Raw genomic sequence first — 27,894 nt, 5'->3', positions numbered from 1 at the left:
AATATAGATAATATATTGATATATTTATTGAATAATGATAACTTTTCTGAAGTAGAGAAGTGTTCTTGTGCTGCTCAATAGACTTTAGATGCCTCATCCGCAATTTACCTCTTACACACATTACGTGAAAATGACTGAAGAGATGCAGTTTTAGGTAAAATAATAGCACATGAACAGGTTGTCAGCATGATGCTTTTTTTTCTGATCCGCTCCCGACAGAAAGTTACTGTAACGTGGGGTCGTTGATAGTTTTGTATTTAGGTCCACTGCTGTTTTGTAGTTGTCGTATTATACTGTTCACTACTCTGAGCAAGGTGTTTGGTATTTTCTTACGTCATTCTCCTTTTGGTGGGGGGGGGTGAGACACAGTGCTGTCAGAATGTATTATCTTTACCATGTTTACAGATGCAAGAATGTGAAAAATACCTTGAATTTATTGTGTTTGATTTGTACATTCCATGGCTTGTGTCAAGTGCCTCAATAAATGACTGTCTTAACAAACAAGGTTCACCTTCTTAATGAGATGTTGCCTTTACGTGTTAAAGGGTCAAATTACAAAAAACTAACATTTTCTCACTTGTCTGGACCAGGTTTTCAGGTCTGTCTACCTCCATCTTTCTGGTTACACTAGTCAATCCAGCAGTTTATCTATAGGGACTATTTCTTTGATAGAAAGAGGTTCCAATGACAACTGTTCACAGTGACTTCTGTAAATTATTATGAACAACATGGACACTTATTTTGGATACAGACTTTTCTTTAATGCTGTGTTACCCACAAAAACATATCTGGGGGCAGAAATCTTAGAGAAACTACATGTATACTAAGATGTTTTGATGTAACATTCCTCTCGAGCCTCAGTAAGTGGTGATGACAGTGATCAACCACTAGGTGGAGATAAACCAATGGCAATGGGATCAAGGCACCATACACATAAAGTAACACAAGCTGGTGAATGGATATGGTGCATAAGTTCACTGAAACCTGAAATAATAAAAGACCAAATCTGCATTTACCATTTACCAGAATGTTTGTATACATTTACCTGTCAGTAGTATTTAGATTATGTGGAATATTTAGAACAGAGACTATCAAGCTAGACAGAAACAGGTTTGAGTGAACTTGCCACGCTCTAATTTCCACATAAACATAACCAAGGTCAAGATTTTGGTAAAGGTACAAACAGGATCATTCGACCATCGGATGTCCATACAGATATTACTGCAGAGTACATAAAAACAGAAATGTGAGCTTATAGTCAACATCCTATCTCTGCCATCACCGAGGTTACTGAACTGAGGCCGGAGCACAGCTTTGATCTGTTTGTGTGTTTTTGGGGTTCTCTGAGCAGAACCAACCAATTGCTATCTCACAATACCGTCATAGGGACGTCCACACACAGTCCATTCACACATTAGCTTAATTAGGCGTAGGGAATTTATGCAACACATTTAACTTTCATCGGAGGGGTGCATGTATTAAAATAATAAATTTGTGTTGAAGCTTCTTTTAATGAAGCACTTGGTGTTTGGTGTTACACCTGAATGGGTTTTTCATGGCTTTTGTGTTGTTATTTTTGCAGTGTTGTTCTGTCACACGCCTAGTTTGATTAGTACATTATCTCTTTTCTGCTTTCGACTCCTTGATTTACCAGTTACCAATGGCTGGAATTATTGGACTGCATTTGCAAAATAGCAGCCAAAACTAAACAACATATCTAATTCTATGACCTAAATATCTGCTTAGACACTAAAAAACCCGGACCAGGACAAACAGGAAGACAAAGCACCCTTCAAGCCAACACAAACACACACACTCGCACACACGCACACACACACACACACACACACACACCTGCACACACGCACACACACACACACACACACACACACACACACACACACACATCTGCACAGAGTCTCCGCAGACATAAACATGTGTCAGCCGCCATGTGTGACCTCGCTGTGACATGATGAATGACCAAATCAGAAGTATAATGAAACGCTGAACATTCGCCTGCTGCTGCTTCCCTATGTATATATATGTGTGTGTGTGTGTAGGTGTGTGTGTATGTGTGTGTGTGTGTGGGAGAGAGGACCTCAATCAGAATCACAGGTGACCTGGTGTCTCGCTTAGCCTCTTAGGTTTGACAAGAGCAGATAATTACCAATGACCCCACACCTCGCAAAAATCAACCCAGGAGAGAATGCGAGTTGCCATGAAGAGGAAGAGGAAGAATGACCTTGAAACTTGAACTATATTTAGGCCACCTTTTATGACCTCCTCTTCACACCACCTTACTTATCTTCCCCTGTGTTAACCTTTAACCTCCTTTACACCTTATTGATCTCCTTCAACCTACGCATGAAGAAAAGAACCTCACAAACTTTCATGTACAGTATTTACAGTAGTCATGTTTATGTAGGTAGTGAGACAGATCTCATTTTCAATGGACTCGTGAGCTAGAGATATAGATTTTATGTAAGTACACATTGACCCATGTTTTATTTTGCTAATGCATACATAAAAAGGAAAAAAAATATAACGTGTATTGCACTTTATTTCTGATAAAGAGAGTGTGTGGTAAAAGTGTGTTTGCTACCTTGTGATCTATTTTTTTTTCTTTTTTAAAAGTTAAATATAAGATGTTTGTTTTATTCATTATGTAACTGAGCTTTGGCAATAATGTAACTCAAACATTCATGTCAATAAAGCTTATTTGAATTTGAAATTTGAAAGAGAGAAGCAAGGCAATTTGTTCATGGCCAAATTGCCTTGCTTGCCTGGCCAGGTGAATTTCAGCCTGAATAAAACAATAAGAATTCTGACAACGATGCTGGAGGGTGAAGTTTCACAAGAATAACAAACCATCCACACACACACACACACACACACACACACACACACACACACACACACACACACACACACACACACACACACACACTCATGCATGTCCACGCATACAATCTTTGTCTTATGAGAAACGGTATTAATACCTGGCAGGCTTTAAAATGTCAGCTAGTCTCAAACAAGGTGCACAAAGAAACCAGTTTATTTATGGATCTGACACTTCTCATGTCTTTCTGCTCTTGAGCTATTTTTGTTTTCAAAGTGTGTCTTTAGAAGGAGGAGGAAGAGAAGAGGAGGATGAGGCAAAGATGAAGATGCAGACAGACAAACTGACCGAGTGCTGGTATTGTGGGCCGGCAGCCAAAGGGTAAAACCCTGAGGAGTTGGTATTTTAACCTACACTTTGGATAAAATGTCCCTTCAGACTTTTTTCATTTCTGGCACATGGCCGTGATCAAAGAATTGCGTTGGGTGATAAAAATACCACAAATGTGGGCTAATCACAAATCTGCATCCAGCCCTGACGGCTGCTTTCTAACATGAGCTGATGGAGTTTATTTACGCTTCCTTCTGTTTGACTTCCTTTGTCTTTTCATTCTCGCTCTCTGTCCTCCTCTCAGTATTCAACTCCACGGTCACACACACATATTAGGCCATTCTCCTGAGCTGTTTACTCATTGAGTGATGATTGCCTGTTTAAACATCTGTCCTCATCAGTGTACACAACTACATAAACACACATACACACACACACACGTCTGCCTGATTGTATCCCAGAAAGCCGGTGACAAGTTTCTACTTGGCTTTAAGATTTAAAGATCTACTAATGCTGTACTATAAACACATTTATAATCAACCTGATATTGTGTACTGGAATACTGGGAATATGTATTTGATGCATATACTCGCTATTGTAATTATTCTGAATCAAATAAGAAATTGTTTTAGCTGCATGCTGCCTTCAAATGGAACATGTAATGTTGTATTTCTGACTGGATATCCAATTACATTATGTTAAGCAGGTCAAGCGATTCAAGTCAAAGAAAAATTGTCTCACGTTGACTACAACAACTGTATTCAGTGCCATTTTAGGATGGACAAATAACAAATAAGATGACTGTAGCTAAAACTGCCCTGATCTATATTTTCAAATTAACAATTGAAAAAAAGTTGAGGGTTCTGCGGCTCTTTGCTGCATGTCAGTCCCTCATTCTCTCCTCTTTATTGCATAAACTTTCCTATCCAATAAAGGCCTAAAATGCCAAAAAGATCTATATACATCAAGTTGACCCCCAGAGAAGGGTCACCCGACTCTGCGGTTCAGCTCTCAGTTTTTTTAAAACTGTTATTAAGCTGATTGTTCAAATATTTTAAATGCTACTAGGCCAAAGCGCTGCCTTTGACACAACTGACCTTACAATCCTAATCAACTGTCTGAAAAAAAGGGGTTGGTAACACCGACTGTGACTTATAGTGGATATGTTACCGGAAAAAACTCAGTTTTAGAAATGCTTGCTCATCTCTGGTTTCCTTCACTTGTCTCTCTTCCCCGGGACTCAATTTTAGGATGCATTGTTTTAAATTTGCATTCTTCCATCATTTGTGAGCATGATCATTTGTAAGCATAAGATTGTTTCCAACTGTTATGCAGATTACTCAGGTTTGTGTTGAACTGAAACACAGTGATTCTGCTGGCTTGTTGTTTCTCACATGTTAACTTTTGTATGTCTAAGAACATCAGAACTGTATGTCTAAGAAAGCAACAACAACAAAAACTCATAAAGTGAAATTCATGCCATAGGACCTTTAACGGTCCAATAGGAAATATATTTTCTGTAATAAATCAAAATATGACCCCAATTCATCATCAAATTTGAAGGAAACATGCCAAGTTAAAATACTATCTTTTCTGATAACAATGCTTATTCAAGTATTTTCTCGTTTTGTAATTTCTGTTCCGTGACAGTTTGTGTGTTGGCTTGTGTGTTTTTATCACCTCCCCAGTTTGACTGCCTTGCTGGTTTGCCAGATATATCTGTGAAAACGTGAACCCAGCGTGCTACAGCTGTAACGTTAGCACAGCAATGAAAGCAGCAAACAAACGAACGGGCTCAATGGAGATAGATTCTACCCAACCTGGAAAAATAGCAAACCCTGGGTAAATATCAGAGATGTCTTTGAAAGATTGAGACAGTTTGGAGCCCAACAGGATGCCAAGTTGGCTAATTTCCTCCTAAACAGGTAAGCATTAGCTTCTTGTTAATTTATCACGGCTACTAGGGACGGGAATTTTATATCATTTCACAACATTTGTGTACTCACATTAAATGATTCACTTAGTATCTGAGTTGTTTACTTACTCAAACAATTAAGACACAGCCAGCCGTCTGCTCTTGGCTAATGCTGCCATGCTAGCCCTGCTAACTGCTAACAGTTACAGGAGGACCAGGCAAGCGGGCCATGGCTATCGCCAACAGCGGTAAGGGTGCTGTAAATTTGGAAGAAAGGACCGTGAGTTAGCAGTGTATATAGCAATTGTTGCAGTAATTATAAGCCAATAAAGTGTGTATTTCAGTCGGGTGCGAAAACAGACGGGGAGGTTGTGGAATTTTTAGCGGTTCCTACTGCAATTCTAAGCCAAGGAAGTGTGTCTGTCTGGTGGGTACAGAGCCCCACATATTCATATTCTAACAATCTAACGTTAGCTACTCCGCTGTGCTGTGAAGTAATGTCTGGCTATGGGAAACAAGCGTTTAGTAACATTGTTGCAGCTGCTGTGGTCTAAGCCTGGAAACCAACATGAACTTTGAGTCTGGGGAGGAGGGGACGGGGGAGACAACTCTCTCCAGTAGTTTGTACTGCAGTAAATACTTTAAACACTACCTGTCAGTATTACACATTGCACCTTTAATTGTCAGGTAAAGATGGTTGTTCAGTCTTTTTTTAAAACATCTCTAACATGAGGGGTTTCATTCTTGGGCCGCACTTCAGGAGGTTTTCATCTTTAATCACAGACTATTCTAACTCCATGCTATCAAGGCAATTACCTTCCTGTGAGCATTTTATCTATCTCACTTGTATCTTTCCCTGTGTTTACTTGTTTTCTGTCAGTTTTAGAGCTTCTGTGGTTTAATGGTCCCACGGCATGAAAATGTCACTTTATGAGAATGCATTCCCCCAGCCTGCCTATGGTCTGCCAGTGGCTAGAAATGTTGATAGGTGTAAACCGAGCCTTGGGTATCCTGCTCTGCCTAATGGGCCGATCTGGAATCTTGTTCCTTAGGATCATAAGGAGCAAGGTTACCTCCTCTTTCTTGCCTGCCCAGAGAATTTGGCCCTCCCATGAGAAAGAGAGAGACATTCAGGCTTTTAAACAAGCAAAGTGGCAGTTGGTCAAGGCCACACAGCCACCCTTCACCTTGCCCCCCTCACCTGAATAGCTACAGACACAGAAATAGCATCCAAAAAGCACCATGCCAAGGGACCTTTAAAGCCCAGGAGGCTTTAGCAGTCAGGGTATTATAGTATTTAATTTGCAGTCTTTTAAAGTCCCATAAAATTCTTTAAAAAACATATTTTATTAAACCTAAAGAAAGATGTACAAGTTGTACAAGTTCAGGTATCAGAATTGGTATCGGGAAGCAACAAATGGTATCAGGCCATCTCTAGTATTTCTGTCTCTGTGTTATCTGTTCAGTTGATATGAGTACATGGTAAAGCCGTATTGGTAATGTTGGGTGTTTTGGCTCTGATCTCATCTCTCCCTGCAGCTTGCACAAAGAGAGATTGGGGAGTGATGATAGCAGACACCTCTCTCCCAGAAGACTAGCATCAGAGCGTACAGGTGGATGCTGGGTGGAGGTGGGTCTGATTAAAAGCTAAGTGACACAGATACTTGCAGAGATCAATGAAGCAGTGGCAACACTGGCTGAGCAGAATAAGAACAATGATATTGGAGACTGCCTGTCCAAGACAAACAACAGCGTCAGTTTTTTATTTAAAAACCTAAAATGACCTGTGTTTTTAGAGAATTTGGATTCTCGACTGTCTAGAGCAAAGGAGGCAGTGTGGAGTTGTTAGGTCAAGATGGGTGGTTGGGCCAATTAATCCAACAAGCATTTTGAAATTTCACAGACTTAAGAGGAGACTTCTTCTCGCATCCTGTTTCCTTCCAACAGGGATTTTCTTTTTAACCATGACGCTATCTTTCTGTAACCTAAACCAAGTTTTTTTTACTCAACCCATAATCTTAATCTTAACATAGCTAAATTTAGCTAAATCTTTTCCTTACTATAAGTCGTTATTGTGTCTAAAAGCCAAAACTGACCATAGCGCTGTCAGATTAGAAAATCAGTTAGAGTTATCAGTTGCATGTGCAATATCTATATATCTATACATATTTATGCAATGCTGCTACATATACTCACATTGTACTTTATTTACATTCAGTGGATTTGTTTTTGTTGGATTTTGTTCAATCCATCCATCCGTTTTAGCAACATCACTTTTTTAACCTTATCTCACTAAACTTCTGTTTAACGTTTTCATTTCTTTCACTGTAGCTATGTTACTCTATTTCATTTTTTGAATTTATTGGCTCTTTTGTCATCCTTATTTTTACCTTTAATCAATAAAATATGATTCTGATTCTGATCATTTTTAACTAAAATTATTTTTGAAGGCAGTAAATAATAAGAAAACTCTCAAATATGGACATTAGTTTGTATTTGTTTGGCTTAAAGGAAACTTTTGAAATTTCGGGAAATACCCTTTTTTTGCTTTCTGGTGGAAAGTTATATGAGTAGGTCGGTGCCACTCTCTCTGTTTCTGTATAGTTACCTGAGGCAAATCTCACAAATGAAAACATCTTGTCTTGTGTGTTTTATTTGAACAAAACCTGAGGAGTAAAAACTACAATTCACTGGCTACGGGGGTTGTGAGCTTGTCCAACACATAACACTTTAGAGGTGCTGTGTGGGCAGATTATGTTACCTTTGGACGGAGCCAGGCTAGCTGTTTCCCCCTGTTTTAAGTCTTTAGTTAAGCTAAGATAGCAAGCTGCTGCTTATAGCTGGTTGTAATATGAGAGTGGAGTCAATCGTCTTACGTATTCGCCTGAAAAAGTGTAGCTTAAATTGGTAATGTGTGCATTGGGTGTGTGTTGCAGAGAGTGGTGTATGAATGTAGCAGCACAATGTGAGTTGTCTGCTTGATCTTGCTTGAAGGCTTAATTAACTAAATGTACAATCTGCTATTTTACAGAGAGCCATTGCAAAACAAGTTGCACAACTAACCCTAAAATAGCCTGACCTCTAAACAAAAGCAGAATAGTCAACTAGGAGGATGATTCACCAATTATGCCAAGACCTCGAGGAACCATCTTACCCAAAGTCCTTTGTCTAGCTGTTTTACACATGATTAGGACTGCAACTAAAGATTATCTTCATAATGGAATGATCTGTTGATGACTTTTCTGTTTACCTGATCTCTAATTAGGATAATATCTAATTATCATTCTATTTTTATTTATTTATTAAAACTGTGGCGGAGCAGCCATTTTGTGCGTTTTGCCATCAAAACAGGAAGTCAATATAACTTGAGTGTACATTGTCCAATTGGCTCGAAACATTTCATGATTCATCAGTGTCAAACCCTGACAACATATACACACCGATATTGGCTCAAAGTCATAACGCCACTTAGTGGCAACAGGAAGTAGGCCTAAAAGTCAAGGTGCTATACTTTAACAAACTCCTAGAGATTTCATCAGATGAACTTCAGATTCAGTGTCTTCACTTTTCATTGGTGACACTTTTCTGTGTTGTGCGCCAGTAACCCCGACGCACGCCGATTAGCAAGGGCTTGTTCAACACTGCTTGCAGCTTGAATTGTTCTTTGAAATGTCCAACAATTACTTCAAATTAAAAAAACATTGATTGTAGACTCATGTGTACTTTTTCTGATCTGATAGTCATATAGAAAGGACAACATGACTTGTCACTGCAATGGTTTATAAGAACAGCTTGAACCAGTGCAGTGCCTGTCCAAAACATGTTTGTACAGGCCGATTTCTTAGCCCCCGATATTACTGCTTGTAGCAGCTTTAATCAATAATCTTTCATCTAAACCATTTCACACTGGCTGCTGTGCTCCTTGGGTCCTCAGCAATACACCTGCCATGCTGTAGTTTTGTCTCCTGGCAATGCATTCTGTGCGGCATTCGCCAAGAACTAGCTTTTTGGGACCAAACTATTAAGGTTTAAATCCAAAAAAAGTGACTTAAACTCCAAATTGTCAATTTACTGTTTTTTAACTAATTGTTTCATTTCTACACACACCAACTTCAGCCATTAATACTTTTCATTGAGTGTGTTATAAACAAAGGAACTGTTGACAATCTCAGAAGAACCAATCTGGTATCAGCACATGGTGTTGGTTCTCAACAAATACACATCTCACAAGAAACATAAATCCTCCTTAACAACACTCAAAATTGTAGAATTAATTATTTCCCAGCAAGCTTAACCCAGTAAACATACTTTTGTTTCTTGCTGAATCAATCTGAGTTAATCTGTGGCTCTGATCGGGCTGCTGGCCAAAGAACATGTGTTCTCTACTGGCTGGTTTATGCACTGTCCAGCTGCTGAGATAGACTCTTCTGTTGAAACATCTATCCCCTATTGTCTGTTTCCATTCATCAGAGTTATCACTGTATCTACTACACACATCCCATACAGATATAGACACCCCAGTCACACATCTCACATCTCAAACACTCTATTTTAACACTCGCCTGTATTTATAGCGCTGCGTTAAAAGGCCTGCCTTGTTAGCAAAAAGAAGAAAACGGCTTTTATTTGGAGTGATGTTAACCTGCAAACGACAGCACTCTTTAAAATTATGAAACGCCTGTCGGACAGTGTGAGTGAAAGAGGGGAGGAGAGCACAGCAAAACTGTTGTCTTTTCTCTGCAAAATTACTGTCACAAGTAAGTCATGAAGAGATGGAAAAAAGTGAGAGGCAGTTTTCTCTCTCACACTCAGTATTTCTCTCTACTTTCTCCTCTTAGCACACAGACACACACTTATGCATGTCAACACGATTCCAGTCAATGTTATTTAAAAACCATGTGTGATGAGTGAGTTTTTTGTAATTTCCCCTCCTGCTATTCAGTTTCCTCTCAGGCAGATGATTGCCTTTACAATATGCACTTTGATCTGTGAATGTGGACAGCAGACAATTCCAAGAGCCACATATGGGTGTAGGACTTCCAGGTCCATTGTCATATTTGCATTGTCTCTTTGGCTTTACTGGTTTTTGTGTTTTTCCTGTCATTGATTGGGTGAATGAATGAATTTGGCTTCCATTTCAACTGCGTAGTCGTTGGATGCGTGGCAAAGTCACCTGGGTCCGAATTACCCTAACCCTAACATGGCAGTTGCTACATTTGTCAAACAAACACAAACTATGCAAACAGTCACAGTCGAATTCACGCAAAAAAAATGTATTGTATTCTGTCCGAAAATCATCTGTAGAATTGATGAATATTCCCCTTAAATGGACTTATAACAAGATTATAGCGATATTTGCTGTTAGGCTACTGGCTTGTAAGTTTTCTGTCAATATTCCAAAAATGAGATGCATGTTGGGTTATTGACTTTGTAAAAATGTATTCACACTGATAAACAAAGGCCAGAGCCTGAAGGCTACAGACTGGAAGAACAATACTTTTATTGGGATTCATTTTGGACCTGTTGATGCTGAAGGGAAAAAAGGCAGGGATAGGAAATGAAACAGCAGAGGAATACAGTGAGGTGATTTAAGGGAAAGAAGGCAGGATATGTGACAGGATGAAGGTGAATAATACAGAGAAAATGGGAGCAAAAGTGGGCTGGGAGAGGAGGAGGGGTTGCTCTGAAGTGAGCGAGAGGGAGGAGAGGAAGGGAGGCAGGCTTAAGCATCACACCATTATTATCAAGACTCACATGCAGCACCTCCTGTGATGGAGTGAGAGGAGATGGAGAGAGATAAAGAAAAGGTGGAGTTAAAGAAGAAATGGAAAGCAGGATTACTGGTGTAACAGTACCGGCAGATGAGTGGCAGTGCAACGGTGAGGGAGAGAGAGGAACTCTGGTGGGAAAAGAGAAAAAAACAACAAATCAGTGCAACAGGATGAGGACCTGCTAGTGCACAGCCGGCCCAACCCCGCAGACCTGCCATCTGTCCCGCTGTTCTCTCAGCGTTCCCGACGCTCCCATCACCAACATCTGGATAACCTCCCCCACATGGGAAGGAGGGCGAGGGGGGGGCCAAAAAAATCCAAATCATATCCACCACTCATCCTTTTTGATTATACAGGACCTGAGAAAGGAACATCATCACCTTGGGGATCCCCTGCTTCGGAGTACATCACCTCAGGGCTGATAACTGGACCGGAGGAGGGAAAAACTTTTGCTCCAAAGATGCAGAGGCATGCACAGGACCCTTTCTTATCTGTCTGTGAGCTTTTCTAACTTCCCATGGATCTGTTGTGTCTCTTACCCCTGAGTAGGGAGAGGGAAAAGGAGACAGAGGAGGTGGAGAGGGGGAGAAAGGAGGAGACGGCGGGGAAGCGTCACCGCCGCCGCTGCTGCTGAAGTGTTACCGGCGTTTGTGCTTCCCGCTGAAGAGGCATTTTATCACTCTTCCTCCCCCCCTTTCGCTCCTCTCCTCATCCGACCAGCAGGGAGCCTAAGGGATACAGACAGGCAGCTAAACACAGTGGGTTCATGCACATATGCACACAAACACACACACACTTGCTGCTCTTCTAGGGGCTCCCGCACCTCTCATCTTCCATGCCCCTCCTCTACACTCACTTTCCTTTCCCATTTTGATCCCCTGTCTTCACCTTCATGACCACTTGTAAATCTGACACGTACAGAAAAAGAGAAAAGTGAGAGAAGGGGCGATGAAACTGTGGAGTTAAAAAAAGAGAGATTTTTGGAATCACACACTCGCTGTCACGTTGTGAAGTCCTCTAGGGTAGTGTGCAGACATCCAAAGCTACCAAACACGCACACAGTCACTGATAACTCACTCACACTCACTCTCACACAGAGGCTTGGTCTAGTTGCATACTCCTACAGGTGCTGAGAGAGGCAGGTGAAAACCAGGTGAAAAAGAAAATAGAGAGAAAGACATTTGAAGGAAAGCAGCCTGGGAACGATGGAGCAGCAAGAGTTCAAGTTGGATGACAGCAGAAAGCACAGGTAAGTCTTAAGAAAGATGTTACCCACACGTACACACTCCCTCACACTCGTATTCTGTCACTTAGTCTGATCCACTGTCAGGAATATATAAGTGTGATATTGCGCAATAGAGACAGAATAGATACTAGAACAAGAAGCTCAGTATAGACACACAGTTTGAGTGCAGTCATACTTTCAGTTTTCATAAGTGAAGAGTTTCCTCGAGAGAAATCGGCTGCTGACAGAAACAGCCAGTTGTTACTATAACAGAAACTAGTATAATAGGACATATTAGCATTTTTCGCTCTGAGGTTTGGTGGTTAGCTGCCTGTACTGTGTGTATGTGTGTGTGTGTGTGTATGTGTTTGTGTAAAATACATACCTACCTTCCCGCTAACTAAATATGACAAATGGATTATGGATGTTATGGTTGCAGTGTTTTACTGTTGTATTGGTTAAGTGGTAATTCGCATTGATTTGTCCTATTAATTGCATGTAGCAGCTCTCATTTTTCTCCATTAGTGACAGAAGTGTTCCTTTCCAGTTTGCATACATCCTGTAGCAGCAGCATCATGTACAGCTTCTTTAGCTGTACATGATACACAGAAACACTGTCACAGTAGTCAGAGTAACAGGTCAGTGGTAGCCAGCAGCCCAAAGGGTCCCAAGATAAATCAAAAGGTTCCCAAGATAATTAGTGTCAATAGAAGGAAAAAACACATTTATCTTGCACAAAATTATAATTATTTCCTTGTCTTCTTTGTCCAATTCTTTTGTTTTTGTGAATGTGAAATACTTGCTTATGAAATCTTTTCCGAGGCTGCAAACTGCTCCTGTTTAAATATATAATAGACATGTAGAATAGTGGTCCCCAACATGGGGCTTGGGTGTATGGGCTGAAAAATGTGTCAACAGAAACTGAATGTGAATCATTTGTATTTGAATTTGAATTGCAAACTTGAATAATTGCATTGAAAAACTGAACTGAATAGTATAGTTTGAAATTGAATTTATTCTTTTGGAATAACTGGATAACTGAAATCCAATAAAATATGATCATCAACAAACATTCTACTCTCTATATATCTTCACATTCAGTTCTCACAATTCAAATTCAGTTCACCAAATTAAATTTCAAGTTACTGTGACAGACATCCGGGTACTTGAAGGATGAAGGAAGGGCGATCAAGTACAGATCAATATGTATCTTTTCTTCAAGTTTAACAATTCTTGTTCAAAAATAAACTATTCAAATTCACTTTCTGTTGGCACAAATTTCTGCCCATACTTGGGGTCACAAGATGACAGGGTGTTGGATATTAAAATAAGTATGTCTTTTACTATCTACAACTAGACTTTTGTCTAATTCTTCGTAATATTTTTACCCTTTCTGAGCTGTTAAGAATCCCCCCCAAAAAAAAAAAAAAACTGTAGCTGAGCCCAACTAATGTCACACTAAAAAGGGGGTTAACAGTAGACTTTAATGTTTTTTGATGGTAAAGAGATAAAAACAAAGGGTACTACTGACACAGACAATCAGGAGTATGTGTGTGAACGTGTAAAGGAATACAAACTTGGATTAGTTTGTGTACGTTTTGGTATGTGTGTCAGCAGATTGGGTGTCACTGAGATTTTGATTGCTTTACGTTTAACTAGTAGGGGGCCAAGCTGATCTAGAAATTACCCCGTCCCATCAACTTCACTCATCTTGACTGATATGTCCGGCCTGCAACGATTTCCTGTAAAGCTGTCAGATCTTTATGTGTGAGAGCAGGAACCCACAGGGAGATGTGTTTGCAATGTTAGCAGTTAAAACCCCTAATTATGATGAATGTATGTGGCAGATGTTATGTGATACGTTTCATAATAAGCTATGGGGTTATTATTGGGAGGTTGTATGTGAAAGGTTTATTAGCTGTGCGTTTGTGCATGTGTGCATATCAACTCGTCTTACACAATCCACCCATAGGGAGGAGAGAAGGAGGGATGGATGGATAAAATTAGGAAAAGAAGGTTGAAGCAGTTGAGCTGGTTGACGTTGACAGAGTGTCTCTATGGTATGTTTACTGTCATATGCATTACTGTTAATGTAACTGTTTTAATGATGACTTCAGGGAAGAGTGATGAATGAAAATGCTTCATGGAGTGGAGTCACATTAATCCAAAGTGTAGCGGCATGTATTGGACCATTACTAATTTGTTAAGTGTTTGTAACCACATGTTTAACAGCACAAGACAATGTAGTCCTGATGTATGCCTGTATTGGTATCTGAGGGAACCCACCCATTTTACACATCTATTACTCACAAAGTTGTTTATTGAAAGAATGTTGAAAACCAAGGCAAACTCACCAATGGGAGCATAAGGTCAATAAGCTGTAGCCTGATATTTTCTTTTTATGTAATTTTATCCCATCACTGAAAAAAATCTGAAATGTAGTCAGCGATTCAGACGAGTGGAAGTGGAGTGAACAATAAAGTTAACTTTATAGTTTCTTAATTTCTTAAGATTTGTTAGTAAATCCAAAGGAAACACCAATGCTATGCTTTAGTAAGCCTCCCAATATTTTCCTTGTTTTTCTTGCCACCTAGAGGCAGCACAAACAAATTGTAAACACAACATTAACATAGCAAACAGTTGCTTAATAAAACATCCAGCTGATAAGGAGCGATATTAGCATGTGACCTTTTCGCTTTGTTTTTGGTCTCCACCAACTCCTGTGGCAAATATGTTAAACGGACTGCGTTTATAAAGAACGTTTTTAAGTTGCCTGGCAAAGCACTTTACAATTTGCCTCTCATACACACGCGCACACAAACACCGATGGTGGCAATATTTGGAGCTTTAGCTGATAAATGCTTGGCTATATTCACCAGCTAGTTGCTAACTTTGTTTCTCGGCTGTTTGGGACTGGTCAGGTGGTGTACAGTGGGTTTGATGATGCTGATCAGAGTGCTGAAAGTGAAGCAAAACAATGAGGTTTAATGAAATTCTCCATGGAGCTCAGATAAACTGTAGAGTTGGTGGAAGGTAGCTGTGTGTTTGTCACTGAGAGCACCTCCTTTCACATATATGTTATCATTTGTTAATTAACCTAACCTGCCAAGATGGAATAGGTGATACAAATCATGCAAAAACCAAGATGGTGTCTCATTTTTTTCCTCATTTACTGAATGTAGAGCTAAAGCATTCAGATCAGTGCTGCCACTTCCCCTTGCACTACGATAAAGAACATTTTTCATATTCCGACATGATTATTTCTGTGTTGGAAGTAACTTTGCTCAGTCATTGTTCTATACAATTACACAAGGTACTTGTGCTTTACGTCTCTGCTCAATACTTTTACTCCACTACGTGTTGTTTCACAACTTCAGTTCATTTGATAACAAGTTATCTACTGGATGATGATCTACTTCGCAGAATACAATACTACAAAACATAATCAACATGTTAATTATGATGTATTATTATCGGTTAAGATAAGATTTTCTTAAACCTAGGAAATTCAAAAGCTTTCCCGCAATGTGTACAGTAAATAAACCTTTAACAGATGCAACACATGCAAGATGCAAAAATCATGCATTAAATAGGAATTTTAAGTATCAAAATACCAGCATCAGAACATGAAATCATTGCTGCAGAATGTGTTTTCACACTGGGATTTCTTGGACTGATCTCAAGTCTGCATAAATGAGGCTCTAGAGAATCCTGATGTTTCATGCAGCTGTCCGAGCACAGCTCCTGCAGTATTTTGATGAGAGGAAGGCTGTCTACTACATTAATACTAATTCAAGCTCCCTAATTAATACAATTAAATCAGGTTTGAAGGTGATAAAAAAAAAACAAGGTTCATGTTGATAAATCTCTTGTGATGACGCTCATCCGATCAACTAGATCCTCTCTGCTCATTTCCTCTTCACACCCTGGGGACTCTGTATAGGGGACATAATTTCCCAGCTAAGTAGTTAAATGACGGAATGTTCTGTACTGTATATATACTCTACGGCCCAGGAAGTATGTGGTACTTTAACAGAAATAAAGCATCAGCTGAAAATGTGATACCAACAGGTTGTCTCATCATATACATAATAGTATTGTTTATTATAGGCATACATGATAACTGTAAAGCAATCAATGTTGGTCTTTTTTGCCCTTTTTATGGAAAAGTTACAGGATAAATCCTATCATTGTGTCCTTTTTAGTCCCCTGAAAGTGTGACTGTGTATTAATTCTGGACAAACAAGCGATTGTGTTTATACTCCCAAATTTTCTTTTTGGCTGTAGAACACCTTCATCAATGAATGCTGCAGGCTGCACGAGCAGAAGTTTAACAATTTAATGGTAAAATTATTGTGCATTTGTAGAATGTTTTATTCGATAAATTATCAGTGGCTAAGAGGCTAGAAATATTAAATATTTTTCTTTAAGGAAAATATCTAAAAAGTAATGATAAGTTTGCATGTCAGTTGCTTGTTTTTGTCATTCAATAAATCCTCCAACATCTTCTTGAGAGCTGTATTATACCGTTTCTGACTTGGCTAGTAAGAGGGCACAGCAATGATGGAGGATAGATGCTGCAGGGGGAAGGATGACTAGCTTTACACTCCTCTGATGTTACAGTTTTTTTCCCATCATGTTTTCCAAATGTATCACTGCAGCTGCATAGTTAGTTTTTATTAACATTGTATTATGAATTTGGATATGTGTAATCATAGTGATGATGACGCAGGTACAGTCTGATGCGGCCCCAATAAGAGAGTGTATCCCACATGGCAGAGCTGCAGTCCATCTGGAAGTCTCCATAATAATAGGAAACCTGTGCATGCACCACCACACTCACCCGCTCAATCTGCACACGTGAATATCATTTTGGAAAGTAAGTGCACAGACACAACAGGATTTAAGGATTACACAATTTTTGATAGTATGAAGTCTGATGTTTTGTCGTTTTCCGTCTCTGGCTGCCAGTCAGTCGTCCTTTTTCATTTATGTAAAGTTAAAAATTCAGTTAAAAAGATGACAAGATAATCAGCTGATTCTTGTGTTTTGGTGTGTAAAATTAGATGCATGTCCCTCTTGTTTGCATGTATTCTGTGTTGTAATCACACTATAACTATAATATTGATGCTAATCTGGAGCAGACACACCCACTCTGTCAAACACACACACATACATACACTGCTTATCTGAGGCCCCAATATGACGCTTTTTCCCAGCAATTACATTAAATGATCACTTGACCTACTCTGCAGTCAAGTCACCCACCCAGTCAGCATTTGTCTCTTTTGCTGTTACTATCGTTTGCTAACATCCTCCTGTTTACACAATTAACTTTTCCCTGCAACACTCAGGTCTATAAGAGTTTTATACTTTGAGTTGTATGATTACTTCTAAAAGTACTTTTACTTTGTTAGTGTTTTTACAAATAACCATACTAGATTAGTTTAGACAATACTTTATTCATCCCACAGTGGGGAAATTCCCTTATCACTTGAAGATCATTGCTTTCCCCAAACCACTTTCGTTTGTGTAGCACCGTTTGCAAATGCAGGAAGCCTGAATTCTTAAAAGATAAAATTCAATAGAGATATATGAATGCAAAATCATCAGTTTCCTCTGGTTGTTTTAAAATAAGAAGTCGTTTTCAAAATACTTAGAATAAACAAAGTAAACTTCATTTTTGGCAGTCCAGCATTGAAGAGTTTTACTTTATTTCAGCATAGAGCATATTAAAAACAAAAACCTAGATGAAAAAAATTCAAAAATCTCCACATAATCTTTAAATACTCTTCCTCCAGATAGCAGAGAGTCAGAGTAACTACTTTCACTAATTAGTGTATATTTGCCGCTCGGTCATGAATCTACTTCCAAAGATAAACATATTTTGATCAGCAGACTTTAATAATGTTAAACAACGGCATCTCACCACCCAAAAATATCTCTCTATACAATATTAATCTCCCTCTGTACCTCCCAGGTTGTAAAATTAGCTAAATGCACTGCTCTTGTTACATTAAATAGTGGGTGGAGGTTATTAATGTTACCTTATAGTTCTGCTTTAGCTGTCAATAAAGGTTGATATTTACAGTCAAAATTGTTTGTCTGTTATTCTACAAATGATTCAAATTACAATTGAATGCTGTTTGTCTCATGTCTGAAACTCTTAGAATCAGTTCATCTTTGATTTGCGTGGAGGGAGTTGTTTGTTTTTCTCCACCTAGCACAAGTGGGTGGTGGGTTAATGGCTGCACTATGCTAACATCAAGACATAAAGATTCATTAGAGAGAGAAAATATGATCTCAGTGAGTCATCACAGGGTTTACATGAGAAAAACAACACCTTCTGCACTACATAAACTCCCCAGGGGTCTGCATAAATCATAATTTTTGAGATTTATTTTTTGTGTCCCCTCAAATAAACGCAGGAACATATGGACTTTATTCTACAGCTAAAATGGCCAAATGTAAAAAATGTCACTTTTGGCAGATGACACTGCTTAATATATTGCTGTTAAAGAATCCAATTTCATAAGGGCAAAAAGGGAAAACATCATTTACGTTTTGCAAACCCAAATATCGTTAACAAGATGTCTTTTAAATGTGGAACCTAACATCATCCAGAAAACATAAATACTTACCAACAACAACAACCAAAACAACAACACATATCTGTGAAGTAATACTTAATAAAGGCAGCTCCGTGTCCGTTCTAACCCTTTATAAATTAAAGGTTAATCTACCAGAAGCATCTAATAACATCAGAGATGAATTGTCTTTCAAAGGTTCAAACTATAGTTATTTATAAGGGCACCTAAAGCCCAGGAGCTGAAAACATTATTAAGATTAATGATTGATATGCCGGGAGCATGGCGATGAGAGGTGGGACACATTTAACCCAGTGTTGCTTTGAAAGCAGCTTTGAATCAAAGCTGGGAGGTGTTGTTAATTATCAGGGTGGTCTCAGATGACCGCAGATGAGACCGACACTTCATATAAAACCCCTACCAAATATGTGTTAGATCTTCATTTGCTATAAGAAAACACACCCTCCTTTATCAAAGCTCGAAAGGTATTGATTTAATAAGGAAGAGTTTCAAACAACTAACATTTAAATGAAAAATGTAAATGTTGAGTCCCGTAAATTGTATGGGGTGTGGATTAAAGCAGTGAACCATTTTTAGATTAGGGTTACTGAGACATTAAACCATATATATGTGTATGTACATATATAGAGAGAGTTATCCTTCCCATCCAGATCCAATGCTACCACATCTTAAAATTACTATTAGTATTAGTCCTTTTGGTGCCTTATCCCCATTTTGTCTGGTAAATTTAGCTTACTGTAAAGATGGCTAAAAGTGAAGGTGGGTGGGGGGCACCGGTATTGTTAACGGAGGTGTAACGTTACAAATGCCAGCTGTTCTGACTCGGGTGCCTGGGTCTGTTTCCCGATGGTTCAGTAAACTGCCGTTAGCGTCCTTAGCACCGGAGTTAAGGGCTGACCGGGCTGGCTGGCTGGGGGATGACTGTGGATGTGTCCACAGGACGGGCTGTAATAATAGTAGATGGTTGCTGGCCGGCTGGGGGCTGATTGACCGGGACTGTTGTCAGCTCTCATCCCAACTGAAGCCTTGCAGCGCTGGGAGAGTGAGGCAGACAGACAGGGGTGTGCTAGCTAGCTAAATTACCATTAGATTACTCGTCTATCTATACAGTTAACGTTACTGATGAATTCATGGTATTGCAGAGTTATGAACCACGGTCAAATCAATCGTACAAAAAGTAACTGAGCGTTTTGAACAACGTTGTAATCTTATGTTACCCACCAAGAATTAGCTTGTGTTATAGACCGAGCATTAGCATTGGCCACTTGCTTGTCAACCAGCACATTTACAGAAGGCACCAAAGCACTTCTTCTCTTTGGTCCCACTACAGGTTGGAAGCAGAATTTTCTATTACGGTTACCATTATCGTCATTCTTATGTCTCATTCGAACACGTTAATAAACCACTGAAACGATTTTGGAAACTTTATTTAAAGGTACAAAAGAATCTTTGGTTTTGGATCAATCGACATTGAAATCAATCAGTATCAACAAATAAGATTTCTGTTGCATTACTGTGTTTCAAAGGGGGATGTAATCAATGAGAAAACAATGCCATGTGGCAGAAAAAGAGTTGTATTAAGTTTACAAAGTATAACTTGATGGTGTTTTAAGCAATACCAATTTTGTGTTAAACATTCCTTGAAGTGTGATCAAAACTAAACAGTTATACAAGTGTTATTTACGACATGTTCACATGCATTTAAATTGTATTTTAAACTGTAAGTCCCCAAAACTGTAGTTTTACATTTGAACTAGCCATACTAGTTTGTAGATTTCAGCAGCAGTAAGTGTATTGCTGTGGATATGCCAATGACATCACCCCATTGGTGAGAGGCTAGGTGAGGTAATGTCATGCAATGTAATCCCAGTGAGGAGGGTCGAGGACCTGTGTGAAAGTTTGGACATATCGCTTGCAGTCTGTGTGTATTTGTGCTGAATCAGAGATGTCTAGAGATGAAGAGGTGATTACAGTAATGACACAGAGGACTGGATTATGGAGGATTACATGCACGGATACTTGCACACACGGACATACCAAAACACACAGCTTAACATGATTCAAAATGCAGGGCTTATACTGTCATGCACAAGGGTCAGAGAGAGAGACCAGAAGGGAGAGACAAGGGTATAGATGGACTGTGATGAATTATGTCAAAAACATCATATAAGGAAAGCATCTTGTGTTTGACTGTTGCTCTCTTTCCTTTCATTCCCTCATCCTCTCTCGCACTTTTTCTACTCATCCTTTCCAGGCAGTAGGCCACCAACATGGCCATACCCAGGGGACATCCTCCTCCCTCTCCTTGGCTTCCTTTCTTCCTCCTGCTCCTCATCTCCTCCCCACTCCCTTTGTATGCCCGGCCACTTCTCCTCCACCCGTCCATCAACGTGGCGGTGGTGTTCAGTGGCTCCAGCTACCAGAATGAGGTCAGAGGTCGTCTAAGCGGGGAAAACTTTGTCGACCTGCCTATTGTGGTCAGCCCAGTGACCGTGCTGGTCAATGACACCAACCCCCGGGACCTGCTGACACGCCTCTGCGATACCATGGCAATGGAGAAGCTGCATGGCGTAGTGTTTGAGGATGATGTGGGCTCTGGTGCAGACACTCAGGTGATTTATGCATTTTTAGGCTTTCTGATAAAACATCCTCTTCAGAGTCATGGTGTTCAGTCACCCACATCCGTGTTTTCTAAAGTTGCACAAGGCAACATGTTTATGTAAAAAAGCACCTGTCCTGTCGGCTTAAATCATAAAGTGGGTTGCAAAAAAGAAAACTAATTGAGATGCCAAGCATGTACATCTTTGCTCAAATTAAATTATTGTGTTGGTATGTTTTTGGATTGTACAGATAGAAGTTAGTACACCAAATCGTGAAAGCAAAAATGTAAATGGCTAAAAGTACTGTAACTTTACTACTTACTTGTGCAGAAATCTGAATTTAGAATCTAATTGCATTTTAGGTAAATGTACAACCTGATCACAAAAGTGCACTATTAAAACAAAAAAAGTAGTGCTGCATTATCACTGGTGCTAACAAACTTTCTTTTAGCAACCATTAAATCTTTCTGTTTTGTTTTCAGGTGGCAGAAGTGGCACAGATCCTGGACTTTCTCTCCACTCAGACAGCTCTGCCAATCGTAGGCATCAGTGGCGGCTCTGCAGTTGTCATTCCATACAAGGTACTGTCAAAATAATGAGCAATCACTTCAGCATTGGTCCATCACCACCCTGGAGATTGAACTGGGGCTGTGTTCTTGTTATGCCACAGTAATTACACAAACAAAAATGCATTTTGTGTCCCAGAGGTGTTGATATAACGTCTCGCAAACAGCATAAAAAGCCATTTAGAATCAAGATGCTAGTAATAAAATAAACAACAACCTGTAAAACAACTTACGTAGGTCAGAGCGGTGAAACCTACTTTGTCGAGCATGCATTGCTGCATGCAAATATTTGGCCATGAGCAATACAGATGGGTAAATTATCAGTGATGACTTCAGCCATCAACCCTCATCAGCTCCTCTAATCCCTGGCTGGGAAAAGTCTGAGTTGTGGGAAGGGAAACTTTGCAAGGGGAGACAAGTGCTTTAGGCGATATACGCCTCAATCAATCATCCCGGCGCACTTTAAGAGCAGCAGGTTTTTCCTGCTATGATTTAGCATGTATCTCATTGATGAATAGAGATGGAGAGCTGTGAGCTGTGTAGTCATATTGTAAAGAGGAGATTGATGACATCAGACAGATTCTTAATCTATACTTTCTCTCTACTTTTGAGTTGCAAAATGGCTTTATCCCTTTTTCTTCTCACGCTCCATGCTTTCCGCCTGTCTTCCCATCCTTCCTTTAATTGCTTAACTGTCATCATCAACACCTTGTATTTATAGAGCCAACTCTCACACATAAAAACACACATGCAAATGAACACCGTCACCTATTAGAGCACATTCCTACACGTATCCACCAGAGTAAGCCTCCAAAACAAGCTGCAATTTGTAGCATGTGGCTGCTAGTGTTGGATTTTACCACCGTGCAACATTTTGTAAACCAAAGCATGTTGAATTTATCACTTCCTGTTAATCAAAAGGTATCTGCAGATGTCACGTCACAGATGGGTATTAAACAGGAGGAGTTGTAGCGGCAGGAGGGTGATAGATACGATTGTATTTTCATGAAGGAGCAGGAAAGGCAGAGTGAGTGAGAAAGAGACAGACAGATGAGAAAGACGCTTCGATGGAGCTTGGCTGACAGCTGCCTGAAGGCAGTGTTTTACTGTCTTCCCTCCGTCTTTCATGAGTGAAATAGTCATAATCCTGTTTCTCCACTTCTTCCTTTTTCTTTCCATTACCATTTTTGTTGTCCTACTATCTGTCCATTTTTCACCTTGTTTCCTTTCCCCCTCCTTTCCAAAATTTGCAACAATACAATTTACATTTAATAAAAAGTAAAAAAGAGAAGAGAAAAAGTCTCTCTATCCCTCCAGTTTCACCATCTTTCCTTCCATCACCCTTACTCTTTGACACATTTCAATCCAGTTTTTTGCGGCTTCATTGTGCGCTGGCTGAATCCATTAAGGCTGTGGCCAGAAGGGAGAGGCCTGTTCCCTTCTCTGCTCTTTCTGAGCTCCAAGACCCCATTAAACTGTTAATTAGACCCTTAAGGAGGCGGAGGCCTCCCACAGCTCTCAGCATTCACGCAAATATCCAAACCACTCACTCTTCTTTCCTTTATTTTTCTGTTTTTCTGCTTTGCATAACCTCCCTCTTCCCCCTATCAGTCGGTACTTCATCTTAAAATTGGCAAGGAGGTTGTTGTATTTACCCCAGAAGTGCTTTTGGCAGTTCTTCTACAGTGTAAAATCTCTTAGCCTCCAACATATTTGGGGCAAAGTTTGTCAGATATCAACAACTGGTTTGTAATTTCCATCGCAGCAGTTTCTGTCTGAGTTATTCATATGTTCCATGACATGGTGCTTTTGGATGCTTTTATATAGACCTTAGTGGTCCCCTAATGTAATCTATCTGAAGTCTTTTTCCCGAAATTCAGCCTTGGTGCAAAATTACAGCTACTAGAGCCCGTCCCACAATGAGTTTCCTCAGGACGTGCCATTTCTGTGTCTGTAGCTATTGGGAAGGGTAGGGTTAAGGGGGGGGGGGGCCTTGACCAACTGCCACTTTGCTCATTTGAAAGCCATGACGTCACTCTCTCATGGGCGAGAGAATTCTCTGGGAGGGCAAAGCAGGGAAAGGGGAGATAACATTGCTCCTTATGACCTCATAAGAAGCAAGATTCAAGATCTGAGCGTTCATTTTCTAAAAGGGAGAGCTAGATGTCCAGGGCTTGGTTTACACCTATCGCCGTTTCTAGCCACTAGGGGAGCATAGGCAGGCTGGGGCAACTCATATCAATGTTAAAAAAACTCATAAAGGCACATTTCCGTGCCATGGGACCTTAAACCTCTTAGCTTGACAGCGTCGAAAGACAAACACACAGACGGAACTTTATCTCTCATGTTGAGCGACTGTTTGACGAACCTTAAGTGTTGAGTGGCAGTTCTCTATATAGCACAACCAGTACCAGCACTCTCCTCTGAGGCCTGCCTGTTGAAGGCCTCATTCAGCCCTTTTCTTCACACTCCCCCTCGGGCTCTTTCTCTCTCTTATACACTCCTTTGTTGTCATTAGTAAGAAAAAAGCTTGTCAAAGGTGTCTGGCATAATGGGACAGGTGGATTGGATGGAGAAAGACATATGTGTGAGTGCATGATTCTCTTCAGGGATAAAAGAGCTCAATAGTGCTTGATTATCAATAGCCTGATGACGATGAATATCTTTGATGGCGGGTTTGAAAAGAAACAGCAACCGCCCGAGCCTCCTATTTATAGGTCCTGTCTCAGTGATCTCTCTATTGCAAACAACAAGGAAGGACGGAATGAAACAAAGATGAAAAGATTGAAGGGAGGAGAGGAAGTGTGTCTTTTGGCAGATGCCGCACACACATCAAGCAAAGGCAAAGAGGAGGAAATGAGGGAGCATGAGGAACGTCATTTTACCTATAAAAAAATAAATCAAAAAATAATTTATTTGTGAACCATTTTAAGAATGTATGAATGCAGCCACAGACAGGCTCCGGAAGTTGGAAAGCTTTGGTCATGGATATGTGTACCATAATGGCAGTGAAACAGTTGGACGACCGACATTGCCATTGAAAGAAAATATAGCAATAATTACAAAAAACACACATACAGTTATACATAGTTTGACGTCCTTGTCTACCAAAACCATTAAAAAGTAAGCAATGAAAAACCAGTAGACAACCCGTCACATGCAGATAACAGCCCCTATTGTACACTTCTTAGAATAGAAGATCTCACACATAGTGCCATTTCTTGGGAGGTAAAACCTGCATTCTGATGGAAGCTAATTTAACTCACTGTTTAAAGGTTGCTAAGAGTCCAATAAAATGTAGCTATGACTGGATATGAGTGGCTAAAATTATTTGGACAGCCACCAGTGACTTTATAATACAACACTTTCAAAAGACACTGGACTATCTCAAAACCCATTGTTGCCAAGCTTAAGTACGGCTGAGATTTTGAAAAGGCGGCATTTTGTAGACAGATGATTTTCACAGGACATATAAAATAACATAATTGCTTTTGTAAAACCAGCCTACTGTTTTAGAAGTCAAAAGGTGAGTAAAAAAAAAACTGAATATGAAATATCTTGGGAGAGAATAGATGATTCAGCTAGAGATGACAACTTGTATCTATTATTGAGATGAGATTAAATCTCTGTTTTCAAGGAAATACATGAATGTTTGACCACTCACCAACCATTTTTTTGTTCATTACAGTTACAAACATCAAATAATGAATGATTATGCTTGTAGACCATTATGAAGTCTGGAATAAACAAAGCCGGCAGCTTTATGTTTGCCAGTAAACAGGAACAAAAGTGCCTTTTAAGTTTGCACATGATGGATTTTTGAAGCAAAGAAACTATTGAGGTTGAGTATTCAAGTGTATAACATCATTTATTACAATTTGAAGCTGTCAGTAGAAGATTATATTCCAGGAGTTACAGTCTCAGTCCTGGCTGGAGTCTAAGGTCACACTCTGTTTGTGATATTGGTCTAAAGTGATTCAATGAGCCAGACTTGTCTCATTGGACCACAGTTTTTTTTGTGGGGGTTTGTTTCTGTGGCCAGACTAGTCTCGCATTGCCAGACCTTCCTCCACAGTGCTGCGGGAGAGGGTCTGTCAAGTCCACAAAGCTTTCCGGGATGGGAGAAAAATGTCCTCTGCTTTATTGTCATTTCTTTAAACCACTCACTATTGTCATGTGCGGCAATGCACGGAGCCACTGCAAAATAGCCTCAGGAAGGAACAAAAAAACTCAGATTGGACAGATAGTCTAGCTAGCTGTCTGGATTTACGGTGCAGAGATCTGAGGAGCAGTTAACCATACTCCTCATAAATCGACCGGAGTTTAAAATTCCAACACAAAGAAAGCAAAAAGAAACAGACATCGGCAAAAAGACATGCATCCGGTGGAATTTCCTGCAGCACCGGAGCAATCCCGGAAGTGGAACGTTGTGGATATAGACTATGGCCAGATTGACCTGCTTTCTCCATTTGTCCTTTTGTACTTCTGTCTCCTCTCTCCGCCCCCTCACTTCTGTCTCTCTTGGCTTCATGGTCCAGAAACCAGCAACTCCATAAACAGGTCATGAGAAGCCCAGATTCACTGCACAGTTTTCCCACTGGAAACATATTTTATTGCAGGGAATGAAAGCACGTTAAGGGCCAGGCCTCCTACAAGCTTCACAGCATTGGTGGCCTAATAATTTTAATAAGGCAGTCAGTCAAACTACTAATGCTGAAGTGTTGAGTGTCAAAACAGTACATTGTTAGTGGAGTTTTAGATTTTATATCCAAGGGGATGTTTCCCTCCACGGTTGAACCACTTTTACCAACATATTGAGGACACAAAGTGTTTAATTTACCACAATAGAGCAAAATTATCTGTTGTACATGTTAGAAATGCATGTACCAACACTACAAATGGGACTGTCTATTTAAAGGATCAGTTCACCGAATTGCAAAAAATTACTATAAGGACAAACTAAAGTGTGATTGCACAGAAGTAAACTAAATGTGTTCACTTCAAATAAAACCGGATGCACAGCCAAGAATACTAAATATACTGAGTATAATGTATGAAACAAATGCTTAGTGGCATCATTTATCTTATTTCAAATTTTTGCACAAAACTCATTGAAGAGGAAAATTAACTATTATATTTGAAATATAAAGAAAACTAAATTGTGTAGGATTGTTTCTGACATTTAAATATGCAGAGTGGCAACTGGTGTGGCTATCACAGGTCCAATACTTTGGTTTATGAATTAATTGTTTATCTAAAGGCGTTCCCATCAACCATAATATGTACTATGTGTTTAGTGCAAATAAGCAAATGTCTAATTAGCATGCTGACACGCTAAACTAAGAAAATGAACATGCTAACCAATGTACCTGCTAAACAGCAGCATGGTTATTTTGAGCTGTTAGCATTTTGCTCTGAATTCCACTGTGCCTCAGTGGTGTAAAGCTTGTCGGGATTTGAAGTCAAATGAAACCTCTCCCCTCTCTGTTGCAAGGGCATGTGCATGCGCAAAACAGCCAATAGGAACTCTCCTTCTCTCTTAAATGACATGTGATCAGCCAAAATCTCCAGTAACAGGATTTTCTAAAGCCTGAAAACAGAGCCAAGAAGACTGTCACGATTGAAGACTGGAGATAAGGGCTTTTATAGTGTGTATTTATTAACAAAACACCACCAAGACATACTCAAACAAACACAAAATAAAAAATAATTCAATTTAAGGCAAAATACCCTCAAACAACCAACCAAAACCACACCCTCTCTGCAAGCTGCCAGTGTCCCCTGTCACACCCCCTCTTCTCAAGCCCTTTTAAACCAGCTTAACCCAATTGGCACAAACCACCTGTACAGGTGGGAGGAGGGTGAGCCAAACTGAAGAAAAACAAAACACTTGAATGTGGAAAATACCATACTGTGTAGATAAATGTGATCACCAACATTCCTATATATATATATATATATATACACTCACCGGCCACTTTATTAGGTACACCTGTCCAACTCCTCGTTAACACTTAATTTCTAAGCAGCCAATCACATG

General features: G+C 39.7%; 1 protein-coding gene across 2 annotated transcripts in view; it reads left to right on the top strand.

The window, feature by feature from the left end:
* The first annotated feature begins 10,818 nt into the window (after window positions 1-10,818).
* The window catches only part of LOC117937183 (glutamate receptor ionotropic, NMDA 2C-like), a 51,670-nt gene continuing 34,594 nt past the window's right edge, over window positions 10,819-27,894 (top strand). For both annotated transcript variants that reach the window (XM_034860966.1, XM_034860965.1), the window contains exons 1-3: window positions 10,819-12,104; window positions 20,943-21,300; window positions 21,771-21,869. In XM_034860966.1, the coding sequence (XP_034716857.1) occupies window positions 20,959-21,300; window positions 21,771-21,869 (441 nt within the window). In that variant the 5' untranslated portion in view covers window positions 10,819-12,104; window positions 20,943-20,958. The remainder of the gene's footprint in view (window positions 12,105-20,942; window positions 21,301-21,770; window positions 21,870-27,894) is intronic.

The sequence above is a fragment of the Etheostoma cragini genome, chromosome 21 (genome assembly GCF_013103735.1).
Source record: "Etheostoma cragini isolate CJK2018 chromosome 21, CSU_Ecrag_1.0, whole genome shotgun sequence".
Taxonomy (NCBI): domain Eukaryota; kingdom Metazoa; phylum Chordata; class Actinopteri; order Perciformes; family Percidae; genus Etheostoma; species Etheostoma cragini.
Note: the sequence above shows the minus strand (reverse complement) of the source record. Positions and strands in the feature narration are given on the sequence as shown.